This window comes from Heliangelus exortis, chromosome 6 (genome assembly GCF_036169615.1).
Source record: "Heliangelus exortis chromosome 6, bHelExo1.hap1, whole genome shotgun sequence".
In the NCBI taxonomy this organism is placed as follows: domain Eukaryota; kingdom Metazoa; phylum Chordata; class Aves; order Apodiformes; family Trochilidae; genus Heliangelus; species Heliangelus exortis.
In genome coordinates, this window is record NC_092427.1 from 31,994,456 (window position 1) to 32,005,861 (window position 11,406).

At 63.3% G+C, this 11,406-nt stretch overlaps 2 protein-coding genes across 10 annotated transcripts; one reads left to right on the forward strand and one right to left on the reverse strand.

Moving 5' to 3' along the window:
• Window positions 1–477: 477 nt before the first annotated feature.
• Window positions 478–11,373, reverse strand: PNKD (PNKD metallo-beta-lactamase domain containing). Of its 2 annotated transcripts, XM_071747731.1 has the most exons (10): window positions 11,218–11,373; window positions 10,673–10,886; window positions 2,648–2,763; window positions 2,316–2,428; window positions 2,003–2,061; window positions 1,799–1,891; window positions 1,389–1,552; window positions 1,188–1,274; window positions 964–1,079; window positions 478–765 (listed from the first exon to the last, which is right to left on the reverse strand). In XM_071747731.1, exons 1-10 carry the CDS (start codon window positions 11,279–11,281, stop codon window positions 592–594), a joined length of 1,200 nt encoding a protein of 399 aa, XP_071603832.1. In that variant the 5' UTR covers window positions 11,282–11,373; the 3' UTR covers window positions 478–591. The 2 variants fall into 2 exon arrangements, with proteins under 2 accessions (XP_071603832.1, XP_071603831.1); XM_071747730.1 differs by lacking the exons at window positions 10,673–10,886; window positions 11,218–11,373 and adding an exon at window positions 3,315–3,487.
• TMBIM1 (transmembrane BAX inhibitor motif containing 1) lies at window positions 3,452–9,957 on the forward strand. Of its 8 annotated transcripts, XM_071747725.1 has the most exons (13): window positions 3,868–3,992; window positions 6,919–7,123; window positions 7,160–7,199; window positions 7,311–7,393; window positions 7,468–7,532; window positions 7,688–7,741; window positions 7,882–7,932; window positions 8,090–8,129; window positions 8,330–8,367; window positions 8,593–8,680; window positions 8,786–8,881; window positions 9,147–9,200; window positions 9,287–9,957. In XM_071747725.1, the coding sequence occupies exons 2-13, from the start codon at window positions 6,947–6,949 to the stop codon at window positions 9,428–9,430; spliced, it is 930 nt and encodes a 309-aa protein (XP_071603826.1). In that variant the 5' UTR covers window positions 3,868–3,992; window positions 6,919–6,946; the 3' UTR covers window positions 9,431–9,957. The 8 variants fall into 8 exon arrangements, with proteins under 8 accessions (XP_071603819.1, XP_071603820.1, XP_071603822.1 ...); XM_071747718.1 differs by lacking the exon at window positions 7,468–7,532 and having other exon boundaries at window positions 3,452–3,992; XM_071747721.1 differs by having other exon boundaries at window positions 3,754–3,992; window positions 6,919–7,199.
• Window positions 11,374–11,406: the final 33 nt, after the last annotated feature.

The following is an 11,406-nucleotide window of genomic DNA, read 5'->3' on the forward strand; positions in this document are numbered from 1 at the left end:
GGGGCTCCAGTCCCCAGTACAGCATCACCCCCCCATTCTCCCATGTGCCCCCATGGCTCCAGTGTGCGTGTGTATGTGGGGAGGGTGGGGGGGGTCTGGCAACAGGTATGGGGTGCTAGAGAAGGAGGTAGTACTGGGGATCCCCCACTTTGCTGGCTCCATCCCAGCCCCCCTCCCACAAGGAGATGCATAGCACTGGGGGCTGGCAAAGGAAAAGGGGGGCTCCCTGAGTCCTGGGGTGGTGGTGGGCAGAAATTGAGGGCTACCAGAAAAACAGGATAGGAAAAGCCCTTCATTGCATCTCTACAGCCCCAGCAGTGGGGGGGGGGGAGGGCTACAGACCTTCAGAATGGGGATCAAGATGCTTCTACTTGACAGCTGGTGACCCCCAAGTCTGGGGGAGCAAAGGTAGGGATCATTTATGGGGGGCCCACATGGGAGAGGATGTCCACTGTGTCGCATTCCACCCAAGCCTGCACCCCAGGAGGGAGATGCACAGCAAAACAAACCACAGTCTTGGACCCTTCACACCTGAGCAGCACCCAGCCCCACAGAAAGGGGGGTTCGGAGAGGCAGGGGGGTGGGGGGTGTCTAAGTGGCTTTGTAGAGGTCCTTGCGCCTCCGCACCTCCTTGAGGATGCGGGCACGGAAGGCGTCAGGGTGCTCCCCCTCGCCTCGCCGCAGCCCCAGCACTGCCTGCAGCTCTGGCCGGTGGGTCCGCAGGAAGGGGTTGTAGGTCTGTTCCTCCCCCAGCGTAGAGGGGCACTGTGGGGGCAGCTGCTTAGTCATCCTGCCAGAGGCAGCACCCCCAGCAGGAGCTGACTCCCCCCCCAGCCCTTCCTTTCCCTATAGCACCCGCTATGCAAGTGGGTGTCAGGGTGCAGCATCCCCGCTGAGGGAGGGGGAACGCTGGGAGGGGCTTGGGGGAGGGGAGTCTGCAGCCAAGGAGTCCTCTAGCCTCACCGTGCTCCTCTTCTCCTGCCTCTGCTGTGTCGCCCACTGCAGCTTCTGCTCCAGAGCGGGGTTGTCCAGCTCCAGGAGGCTGGCGAAGGTCAGGCACTCCAGCGCATACTCATGGCCTGCGGACCCCTGTTCCCCTTAGCATCACCCCTGCCTGGCCCTCCCAGTTCAGCAGCGGGGGCCAGAGGCAACATCAGAAGCTCTGTCCTGCTTTTGGGGACACTCACCTGGCCACAGCAGTGTGTCCTCACCCAAACTCACAGCCACATCCAGGGAGGTGAGCATGGTTTCAGGGGAGCCTTCAAAAAGTCTGCCTAGACCCCCATGCAACCACTGTTCATGGTAGGGAGATTGGGGGGGTGCCCCCAAGCCCTTCCCAGGGTGGGACCCTTCCCCAGCCTCTCAGGTCTGGGGTCAGGAGTACTCACCACAGCCAGCGAGGAAGAGCAGGTCCCCCGAGAACAGGCAGGGAGGGCCACCAAAGGGTCCCCCATCCAGCACGTACACCATGTGGCCCACGGTGTGGCCAGGCGTAGCAAGCGCCTCGAAGGTCAGGCAGCCCACAGTCACCTTCTCCCTGTCCACAAGAGGGCTGCACCGGGCACAGGGGTGCACCATTAGGGCATCCCTCTGTCCCCAGAACCCCAAAATGCCACCTCCCTGTGCAACACCTCTGGTACACCAGAGTCACGAGTATGCCAGATCGTTCCCTGTGAAGGGACCAATGTAGTGCTGGGAGGATGGGTGGGTTGAGCAGCGAGTGATGGTTTTGGGTGAAGCCCCAGCCCCCCTGAATTTGCAAGGACACTGTTGGAGGATGTGGGGGTACAGGACTTACTTGGTGAGCTCTGGGATGGCATCAAGGGCGCTGCCGTACACCTTGCAGGAGCCATGCTGCTGGCGAAGCGCTGTGTTCCCCCCACTGTGGTCCCTGCAGGCAGGAAGCTCAAAACATGTCCCTGCACCCCATGTGGGGTAGGGCTGGAGATTCCCTCAGCTGGGGCACCCTCCAAGGCAGATACTGACTCCCCCTGCCCCTTACCAGTGTTTGTGGGTACAGAATATGGCCTCCAGCATCACCCCCTCTTCTTCAATGGCAGCCTGAGAATTGGAGAGAGATCTGTGGTGACAGAGACAGCCCCCCAATACAGGTCTCTCCCTAAATCCCCATCTTGGCCCTGCCCAGCTCCTCAAATGCCGTATGAACCCTGACACCCTTACAACCTTTCCACAGGCACTAGGGTTGCAGATTAGGGGCATATATTCCCCCACTTCTCTTCCCTCCCCAAAGCCAGAGAACCCCCTCATCAGGGGAAATCTAACAACGGGGTAACAGGGGGCCAAGGGGGTCTCACCTGCACGGCCAGTGGGTCAGAGGGATCAACAACTGCTGCTTGGCCAGAGTCAGTGTCAATTACCAGGTAGCTGTAGTTGTTGGAGAGCACGGGAATGGGCAGGATTTTTACCCCTGGGGGATGGATGGACAGACATACAGGTATCAGGGCATGACCTCCCTGCTCAGGTAAGGGGAGCAGGAGATGGATGGGCCAAACTCCCCACATCTTAAACCAAATTCTCAGTTAAGCATGTTCTGGGCAATTTGGTGATGGCAACCCTTCCCCACCGCAAAGGGTAGGTGTTGAGGGACATGGCAGGGCCACAGCAAGGGGGTTTGTCCAGAACTCACCAGGGAAGTGGCAAGGCTCAGGCACGGAGTGGCCATGTGGGTACCGCTCCCGGGCCTTCTTCACCTGCCGCTGGTAGAAGAGGTAGCCCAGCCGTGTGCGGGCATACAGGCTGTACCTGGGGAAGGCAGACACCCCCAGCATTAACCCCCACTTGGGGAGGAGGCTAATGTGAGGGAGAAAGCAGCTCCCACACGGCTGTGGGAACACACACACAGGGTCACATCTGCGCGGGGTGGGAGCCGGGGAGCAGGCGCTGCCGCCAGCCCCGGGCAGCAGAGTCACGGCCGGGGCACCGGGCTGGGTTAATGATCAGACCCGAGGGAAGATTCCCTGGGGCAGGGTATCAAGTCCAAGTGTGACCGTCACCATGCTGGGGAAGGCGGTGGCCGATTCCCGGCCCAGCGAAGCCTTCTCGTCGGAACGGAGCACCCGTGGGGGGCTGAGCCCCGTGTTGCCCGTACCGTGTTCCCCAGCCCCCAGCCTCATGCCGGCCTCCCCGTGCATGCGGGGCCGAACCACAGCCGGGCTGGCCCTGCTCCCTCCCCAGCGGGCTCCGCACAAGCAGGGCAGGACGATCCGTTCCTCCCGCCGACAGAACAAAGGCGTGCGGGCGGGGGGTTCCTGCCGGCGACGGGGTTTACCGGAGCGGCAAACACTCACACTCACCCCAGGCGGAACAGCAGCGGACCGGCGAGGGCCATGAGAGCGGCGGCGGCGCGGCGGAGGGGCAGGCAGCGGCGCAGACAGGCGACCCACAACCCCCGCGCTCCGGCCGCCACAGCCGCCGCCAGTGCGGCCCCGCCATGTCCCGGGCGCCGCCCCCCGCGCCCCGCGGCCATGCCGCTACGGCCACGCCCCTCCCCGCGCGCCTCACGTCGCCACCGCCCCGGCCACGCCCACTCCGTCGCCACTGCCACCGCCTCCGCCGCGCATGCAGCGCCCCCTACTGGTCGCGCCGCGTCGCTGCCCCGGCAACCGAGCGGGGGCGACTCCGATCGCGTCAGCGGCGGAGAGGAGGGGATTCCCCCCGCTCTCGGCCGTCGTCGGAAAGGGTGTCCCTCCGGTTGACGTCAGTGTTCGGAGATCGGGGTCCCACAGTGACGTCAGAGCCAGCAGGGAGGAGGTCCCGGGGGGGGCCGGCTGGAGCCCCCCGTCGGTGGGCGGTGGGTCTGTCCCGGGAGCAACAGGAGGGAGAGCGCACCCCGCCCCCCGGCTCACTCGGGCCCCCGGGGCGCAGAGGCGCCGAGCGGCCGCGGGGGGGCGCGGCGGGGGGGTCGGGCGGTGCCTTCCCCCGCCCCGTCCCGGCTAGTCGCGGACGCAGCCCGGCGGAGCAGCGCGCAGCAGGTAGGGTGTCCCGGCTCCGCTCCGAGATCCCGCGGCCTGGCGCCGCTGACCAAGGCGGGGGGCACGGACCCGGAGCCCACTCCGCCAGCCTGGCGAGCTCCCCCGCTCCCCCGACTAACTCCCCGACCCCCCTGTCCCGGGACCCCTTTCGTGGCACAGCCGGCGGTGTGGGTGTCCCAGCGCTGGACGGACCGTCCCGGGGACAGGGGGAGGGGGCGAGGCGCTCGTCCCGGAGCGGCGGGGGTGGGCTGCCACCTCTCGGCCCCGGCGCGGGTCCGCGGCGGCGGGGAGGGGGGACGGTGAGGGGTTCTGCGGACAGGTAAAAGAAGTGCACGACCCCCATGGGTGGGGCCCCGCTTTAGGGCTGGTGCTGTTTACCGGACCCCACGGGATAGCGTGGGGTCGAATCAGGGGCGGCGTGGGACGGTAAGGACGGGTGGCACCGTTCCGTGGTGCGGTGGGAAATGTCCCGACGGACCCCCGTGGGGTGTCTCAGGAGGTGAGAAGGGCACGGAAGGGTCCCCGGTATGGTGTGGGGTGGCACCGTGAGGGGTGCACGGGAGTGGGGTGCCTGGGCTTGGGGTGAGGAGGACATCTCTGTCACACGGAGGGGACTTTGGGGGTGGGTGGGCAGAAAGGCAGCAGCGGTGCTGACGTCTTGTAAACTCACGTCCTGCGTGAGCAGGGTGGGGACAGCAAAAGAATCGTGTCTGGGTGGGCCGCGCTGACCCCCCCGGCGTGAGCCCTGTCGGGCTGGGCAGGGCTGAGCCAAGCAAGTTGTGTTGTGCTTTGCTGTACCAAGCCGTGCTGTGCCATTCTGAGCCATGCTGTGCCGTGCCAGGCTGTGCCGTGCTGTGCCATTATGAGCCATGCTGTGCTGTGCCAGGCTGTGCCAGGCTGTGCCGTACCAGGCTGTGCCGTGCTGACAGGAGCTCGCAGGCTCTTCGAGGAAGGCAGATGCTTTCCCGGGCAGCCCCACACTGAGGAGCCATGGGAGAAGTGGGGGGAGCCCTGTTTTGCACCCCAAGCCCAGATCCCCACAGGAATCCCCCACTGAATGTGGCCCTCGGTGTTCTGGGGACCTCTCAGAACTAGTGGATGATACGGCCCAGTGCCACCCGGGCTTGTACTGGGGGTGACAGCTGCCTGTGCCCCAGGTTCCCACCATGTGCACCTTATCTGTGCTGAGTCACGTTGCCAAGTGTAGAGCAGCACCCTGTTCCTGGAGATGACATGTCATGCCAGGGTCACCAGCCTGGACAGGGTGGCCCTGTGGCTGGTGACCTCTGGTTTCGGGGCCCTGCTGTGCTTTGGCCTGGGGTGGCAGAGAGGGTGTGGGGTGCTGCCTGTCTCCCTGGGTGCGGCAGCCGCAGAGACCCGTTGGACTGGTTACTTCCACGTCCCCAAAGCTGCTCTGTTGTGGTGGGGACACAGGGGGCTGGGGCAAACAGCAGACCCCATTATCCATGTGCCAGCTGGATCCACCTTGCTTTCCCAGGAGTCCTGGGTCTCCTCCAGGAGACTCCAGTTCACCCCGTGTGGGTGCCAGCCACAGCGGTTTTCATGGGGTCAGGTTCCTATTTTGGGGCCTTCTCTGGCCCCACAGATGAAGCAGTGCCAGGGGGCACTGTGTCCTTTTTTTGGAAACCGCAGAGAATCAAAAGTGAAACTTCCTGGTCAGGGTGGTCACCACCACAGGGGTTATTCTTGGCTTTTCTGTCATTTTGATGGTGAAGGGTAGTGGGGCTGACAGAGCTTCTCCACAGCTGGGATGGACAGACGGACAGTGGGAGGAATGGAGGCTGAGCTGCCCGCCCAGGCTGGCATGGCTGGCTGGGATGTTCCCCCACAGCACCACTGCCTGCCCAGCCCTGGTGTTGGAAGCACTGGCGTCATGCTGGAGGAAGCACCCTGTCCCCTCCCAGCCCGGTCCTAGTCAGAGTCAGATCTTGGTCCCTTCTTGGGGACAATCCTAGTGTCACGTCACCGCTGCAGGCAGGGAAGACATGGGGGGTCCTGGCACCTGCTTGTGGCTCTGGGGGGCCTCCATCTGTGCCAGCACCTGGGGGGTGGCAGACGGGTAAAGGCCTGGCAGCTGCTTCTGGCAGCACTGTTGTTTTGCTGGCCTTGGAGATCCTACTTTCCTCCTCCTTCTCCTCCTCCTCCCGGGGCTGAGCCCGGCAGCTGGGGCTCTGCAAGGGGGATCAGAACGGCCGGGGAGGGTGTTCTGTACCCACTATTTCAGTACTGAAGGGGGTCCTGACTGCCCTCCTTGGGGTCATGTCCCCCTCCTTCTGAGGTGACAAGGACGGCATTTGTCTCGATAACTCCTTCCAGTGACTCAGGAGCTCTGGAGTTCCTGTGTGACACCCTGAGCTCCTGGGTGGGGGGTACCCCTGGAGTGCGGTCTGCATGGCTGTGATCAGGATCAGGCCCTGGGTTTCCATCCTGGGCAGCAGGCAGAGGGATGCCGGTTGTCCCCAGGGTGGTGCTACCAGGAGCCCAGCTGGGGTGCATGGGGGGTGCTCCATGCTCCCTGGTCATGGCAGGGTGGGAGGGCTCCAGAGGCCAGAGAGGTCACATCACTGGTGGAGTGGTCACATCCCCGTTGTGGCTCGAGTCAGCACGTGGCCATGCCCTGCTTGTGGCTGGCCACTGACGCAGGTATTGGCAACTCAGGGCAAAGGAATGCAGGTGGCCCCGGCGAGAGTCAGTGGGACAGCCTCTCAGGGACAGCCTCTCACTGACCTGCTGACATTGAGGTCAGCTCATCCTTATTAATTAGAAGCTGCTATTAAAGTGGGAGGGGGAAGTTTTGCAGCTTCAGTTTCCCCGTGTTCTTCTACCTGCGGTGCCACTTATTGGGCACGTCCTGCTCGGGGAGGGGGACCTGCTGTGACACCCCTGCATCTTCTCTCCCCTCCAGGTGATCCCAGCAGACACAGGGAGCTGGCATGGCGCAGCCCAACGCGCCCCCCCCCTATGATGACAAGAACCCTCTCTATCCCCCGCCCCCGGGGGGATACCCCCAACCCCCCCACTACGCTGGGGGGTACCCGCAGCCTGGGGGATACCCTGCAGCAGGGGGATACCCACAGCCTGGGGGATACCCTGCAGCAGGGGGGTACCCACAGCCAGGGGGGTACCCGGCAGCAGGAGGGTTCCCCCAGCCAGGGATGGCCATGCCCACCATGCCTATTCGATTTGGTAAGTGGGGGCACTGAGGATTTTTTTTTTTGACTGGGATGTTAGAAATAGGGGTGCTCTGGGGTGGGCTGTGCAGCCTGCCTTGGTGCTGAGGGGTGTCCCCAACCACAGGTCATGATGGCATTGGTGATGGTTCCCCCTTCCAATCAGCCAACTGGGACGACAGGAAGGTCCGGCATACTTTCATCCGCAAGGTGAGTCCTGGGGCCCTGGGACACCTGGGGGTGTCTGGGTTGGGGGCCAGGTGCTGAACCACCCATCTTTGCAGGTCTATGCCATCATCTCCCTGCAGCTGCTGGTGACAGTGGGGATCATCGCCATGTTCACCTTTGTGTGAGTGGGGTGTCCTTCCTTAGCCTTGCCCTCAAAAAGGGGCAAGCCTGGACCCATGTCCCCCATGGGGGGTTCCTGAGGGGACAGCAACTGCTTCCCCACAGAAGCAGTGGGGAAGCACTCTTGTCCTCATTCTTGTCCCTCCCTTCCTGCAGCTCCCCTGTCCGCTCCTTCGTCCAGAGGAATGTTGCGATTTATTATGCCTCATAGTGAGTAGGGGGTCCCCTGGCTTGTGCCCTCCTGAGGTGCCCTCCCACAGCTGTTACCCCACAGACGTGGCCTCCCAGCCCCGATGGGGAGTCCCAGAGGGGAGGGTCTTGGCATTGACACCTGCTGTCTCTCTTTGCAGTGCTGTGTTCCTGGTGACCTACCTGATGCTGGCCTGCTGCCAAGGTCCCCGGTGAGTTGCTGGTGTCTGGGACCTTGGCATAGGGGATGTGGCTATGGAGGCTCTCCTGAGCATCAGGGGTGGTTTGCAGCCTTTGACATCCTGGTGTGGTGTTTTGGAGCTATCCCTGTTACATCTCATCTCTCTTTTCCCTGCTTTTCATCCCCAGGAGACGCTTCCCCTGGAACATCATCCTGCTGAGCATCTTTGTGAGTGGGCTGGGGCTGGCTGGGGGGAGCAATGTCAGGTGGTGCCCTCATGGCACCTCATGTTCCTAGGTGGGCTAGGAGAGATGGCGGGGGACGACATGTGGGCAAGCGTAGGGCAGCCAGGAACTGTCCTGGGGTGGTAAATGTGCACCCTCCAGTGCTGCTTGCCTTGCTGAGCCCACCCTTTTACTCTCCTGCAGACGCTGGCCATGGGACTGATGACAGGGACAATTGCCAGGTATGCCACAGGGGCCTTGCAGTGACAGTAACTGGGGCCTCTCCTGTCCCACCATGGCTGGCTCAAATGAGAGGCTGCTGTGGGACACCATGGTTCCCTGGGCTCAGTGACAGTGGGGTCCTTTTCCCCCTGGAAGATGCATCAGGGCTAAGGAGGGTCACCAGTGCCTCCCTGGAAGGGGGATCCCAAAGTGTTGGGTGACTCTGGTGTCCTCTCTTTCCACAGCATGTACCGGACCAATGCTGTCTTGATTGCCATCCTCATCACTGCTATTGTGGCCATCATTGTCACCATCTTCTGCTTCCAGACCAAGGTGAGAAGGGGTCATGCCCTGCTCTGCCCTGGGGAGTGTCAGGCATGGGGTGCCAGGCAGTGGGAGCACTCCGGGCTCCTTGTGATGTGTGTGTCACCCCGACAGGTTGATTTTACGTCATGTCCAGGGCTCTTCTGTGTGCTGGGCATCGTGGTGATGGTGACTGGGATAGTCACTGCCATTGTTCTCTCTTTCAAATATGTGAGTAGGTGGGGAAGGGGCTGTGGGGTGCCATGTCCCCAGGGGGTTGTATGTCCCCAGGGCTGGTACAGATTTGGGTGGTCTCCTTTTGCTGGGAAGCAGGGTGTGGTGCTGGCTCCAGCAGAGGCAGCTTGCCCGCAGGGAGAGGGTGCGTCAGCATCAGCGGTGTCTCCTGAGGAGTCGGGTGCAGGCAGGACCTGTCCTGCCTCATGTGCTGCCTGCCAGCACACAGCTCACCTTACCCACCCTCCCCTTCCCTGTGCAGGTCCCCTGGCTTCACATGCTGTATGCAGCCATTGGTGCCATCGCCTTCACCCTGGTGAGTTGGTTGCTGGGGTGGGCAGAGGGTGTAAGGCAGGGAACCCCTTGTCCCCTGTACCTGCCTGACACCCTCTGTTCCCCCAGTTCCTTGCCTATGACACCCAACTTGTGCTGGGGAACAGGAAGAACACGCTCAGCCCTGAGGAGTATGTCTATGGTGCTCTCACCATCTACACTGACATCATCTACATCTTCACCTTCATGCTGCAGATTGTAGGCCGGGATTAGCTCCAGGACCCCTCCTCTCCATCCTCCCTCCCTGCACTGTCCCTTACCCCCTCCTCTGGCCTCTGTACAGAATATGGCCTCTTACCGTGACTCTAACGCTTTGGCATCCCTACCCGTAGGCTGCTAAAGGAACGACTTCCCTTGGTTACCCCCCACAAGCAGTGAGGGGGGACTGTCTGCCAGCATTCAGGCAATGTTTGGCCTTGGCACCACTCAGAGAAGCTGTGCTGGTGGTGCCAGGCTGGCAGCAGAGTGCCACAGTCCTGCCTGGGCATGGGGATCTGGCAGTGGCCACTGGGATTGTGTTTTTGGCAAAGCCCAGTTGGTATCTTTCACTCGGTGCCTTAAACATGGCTCCAGCTGTGCCCTCCTCCCCCCCAGAGCTGCAGTGGTGCCCCATGTGGGTGGGGGAGAGCTGGAACCCCTGTGGCAGAACTCGTGGCAGAGCTTATAGTCACAGAGGCCCTGCAGCCACGGATTTGGGCAAAGTTGCACTTGCTAAATAAAAAACACTTTTGAGTTTTCCAGATGGTCCCAGTTTTGTTGGTGTGGTGACTCCCCCAAACAACCTGTGGGTGTCCTCAGTGGGGGCTGTGGCTGGGGGCAGCGCAAACCCTACTGTGGAGCAGAACAGACAAGGTCGAGCTGCTTAAGCCTGGCCTCCCCCTCCTGCTTGTACCCCCCCACCCTCATGGGCAGGACCCCTCCTGCAGAGCTGCTGCAGGGGCTGGCAGAGCCTAGGGCCAAGCGCTGAGGGACTCAGCACTGAGGTGTTCTGCTCACCAGGGACCAGGTTTATTTGCCCCCATCCAGCCCCACGAGCTGGACAGGGAGGGCTGTGTGTCCCACGGGGTTCGTGTCCCCTCAACCAGTCCATTTGGGGTACCATGGTGTCAGGCTGAGGAGAGGGGTCATGCTCCCCTGGCCACACTCTTGTATCGCTCTGTCTCGTACTCGCCTCTGTTTGCTTCCATCATTTTTTTGCGGATTTTGAGCTGCTCCAGGCGGTTTTTGTCCACTTCCCGCTTGACCAGGAGAAAGAGGATGATGCCGGAGGGCAACCCAATGGCCCTGCAGGACAGCAGGTAGGAAGGAGATGGAGAGAGACAGTGGGGAAACCCTGGGGCAGCACATTGCGCCCCTCCTTGCTGCAGCTCCCCGGGGCCCCCTGTCCAGCACCAGGCCCTGCAGAGCAGCGGACATTCCCGGTGCCGAGCCTCTCCCACAACCCCAGACACTCACCAGGCCACCCCCACCGGCTTCATGGGGTTCTTGCCCTTCTTGCGAGTGGGGATGTATTCCACCCCTTCGGGCAGCCCCCCGCTGCTGGGCTCCGGGCCGGCCCGTGGCCCCGCTGCCCGCTGGCAGCTCTGCCCCAGGAGCCGTGTGCCCAGGGGAACCCGCTGCCCGCCGGGGGTGGCGGCACCCACCGCCCACCTCGCTGCCACCAGCGGCACTGCGGAGAGAGAAGAAAGGTTAAGGGGAGGGGGGAGCGGCGGCCACAGGGCAGCCCGGACCGAAAAGGCTCCCGCCCTGCCCGTACCCCTGCCCTGGCTGGAGGGGGGGGGGCTCGGAGTCGGGGCTTGGGCGGCGATGGGCGGGGCCGAGGCGGGGGCGCGGCTCTAAGCCCTCTTCCCCTCCAGGGCGGGGCCCTGCGGATCAGGCCCGGCGCGTCCCGGGGACGGTGTGTCAGCGGCTGCGGGGCCGTGCGCGGGACATCCCGAGAGCGGCGGGACATTCCCCATCCTCCCTGTCCCGGAACCGCCCGCTTGCCTGCCCGCCCTTACCCCGCAGTCCTCCGAGCGCCGCCGCCATTCTGCGCCTTGCCGGTGAGCGGCGACCCCGCTGCATGCCGGGAACGGGAGGCCGTCGCACAGGGGCTGCCCGGGCTGCGAGAGAGAAACTACAGCTCCCAGAGCGCACCGCGCGGGACGGGGCGGGCCTGCCCTGCCGGAGGAAGGGGCGGGGTCCTAGCG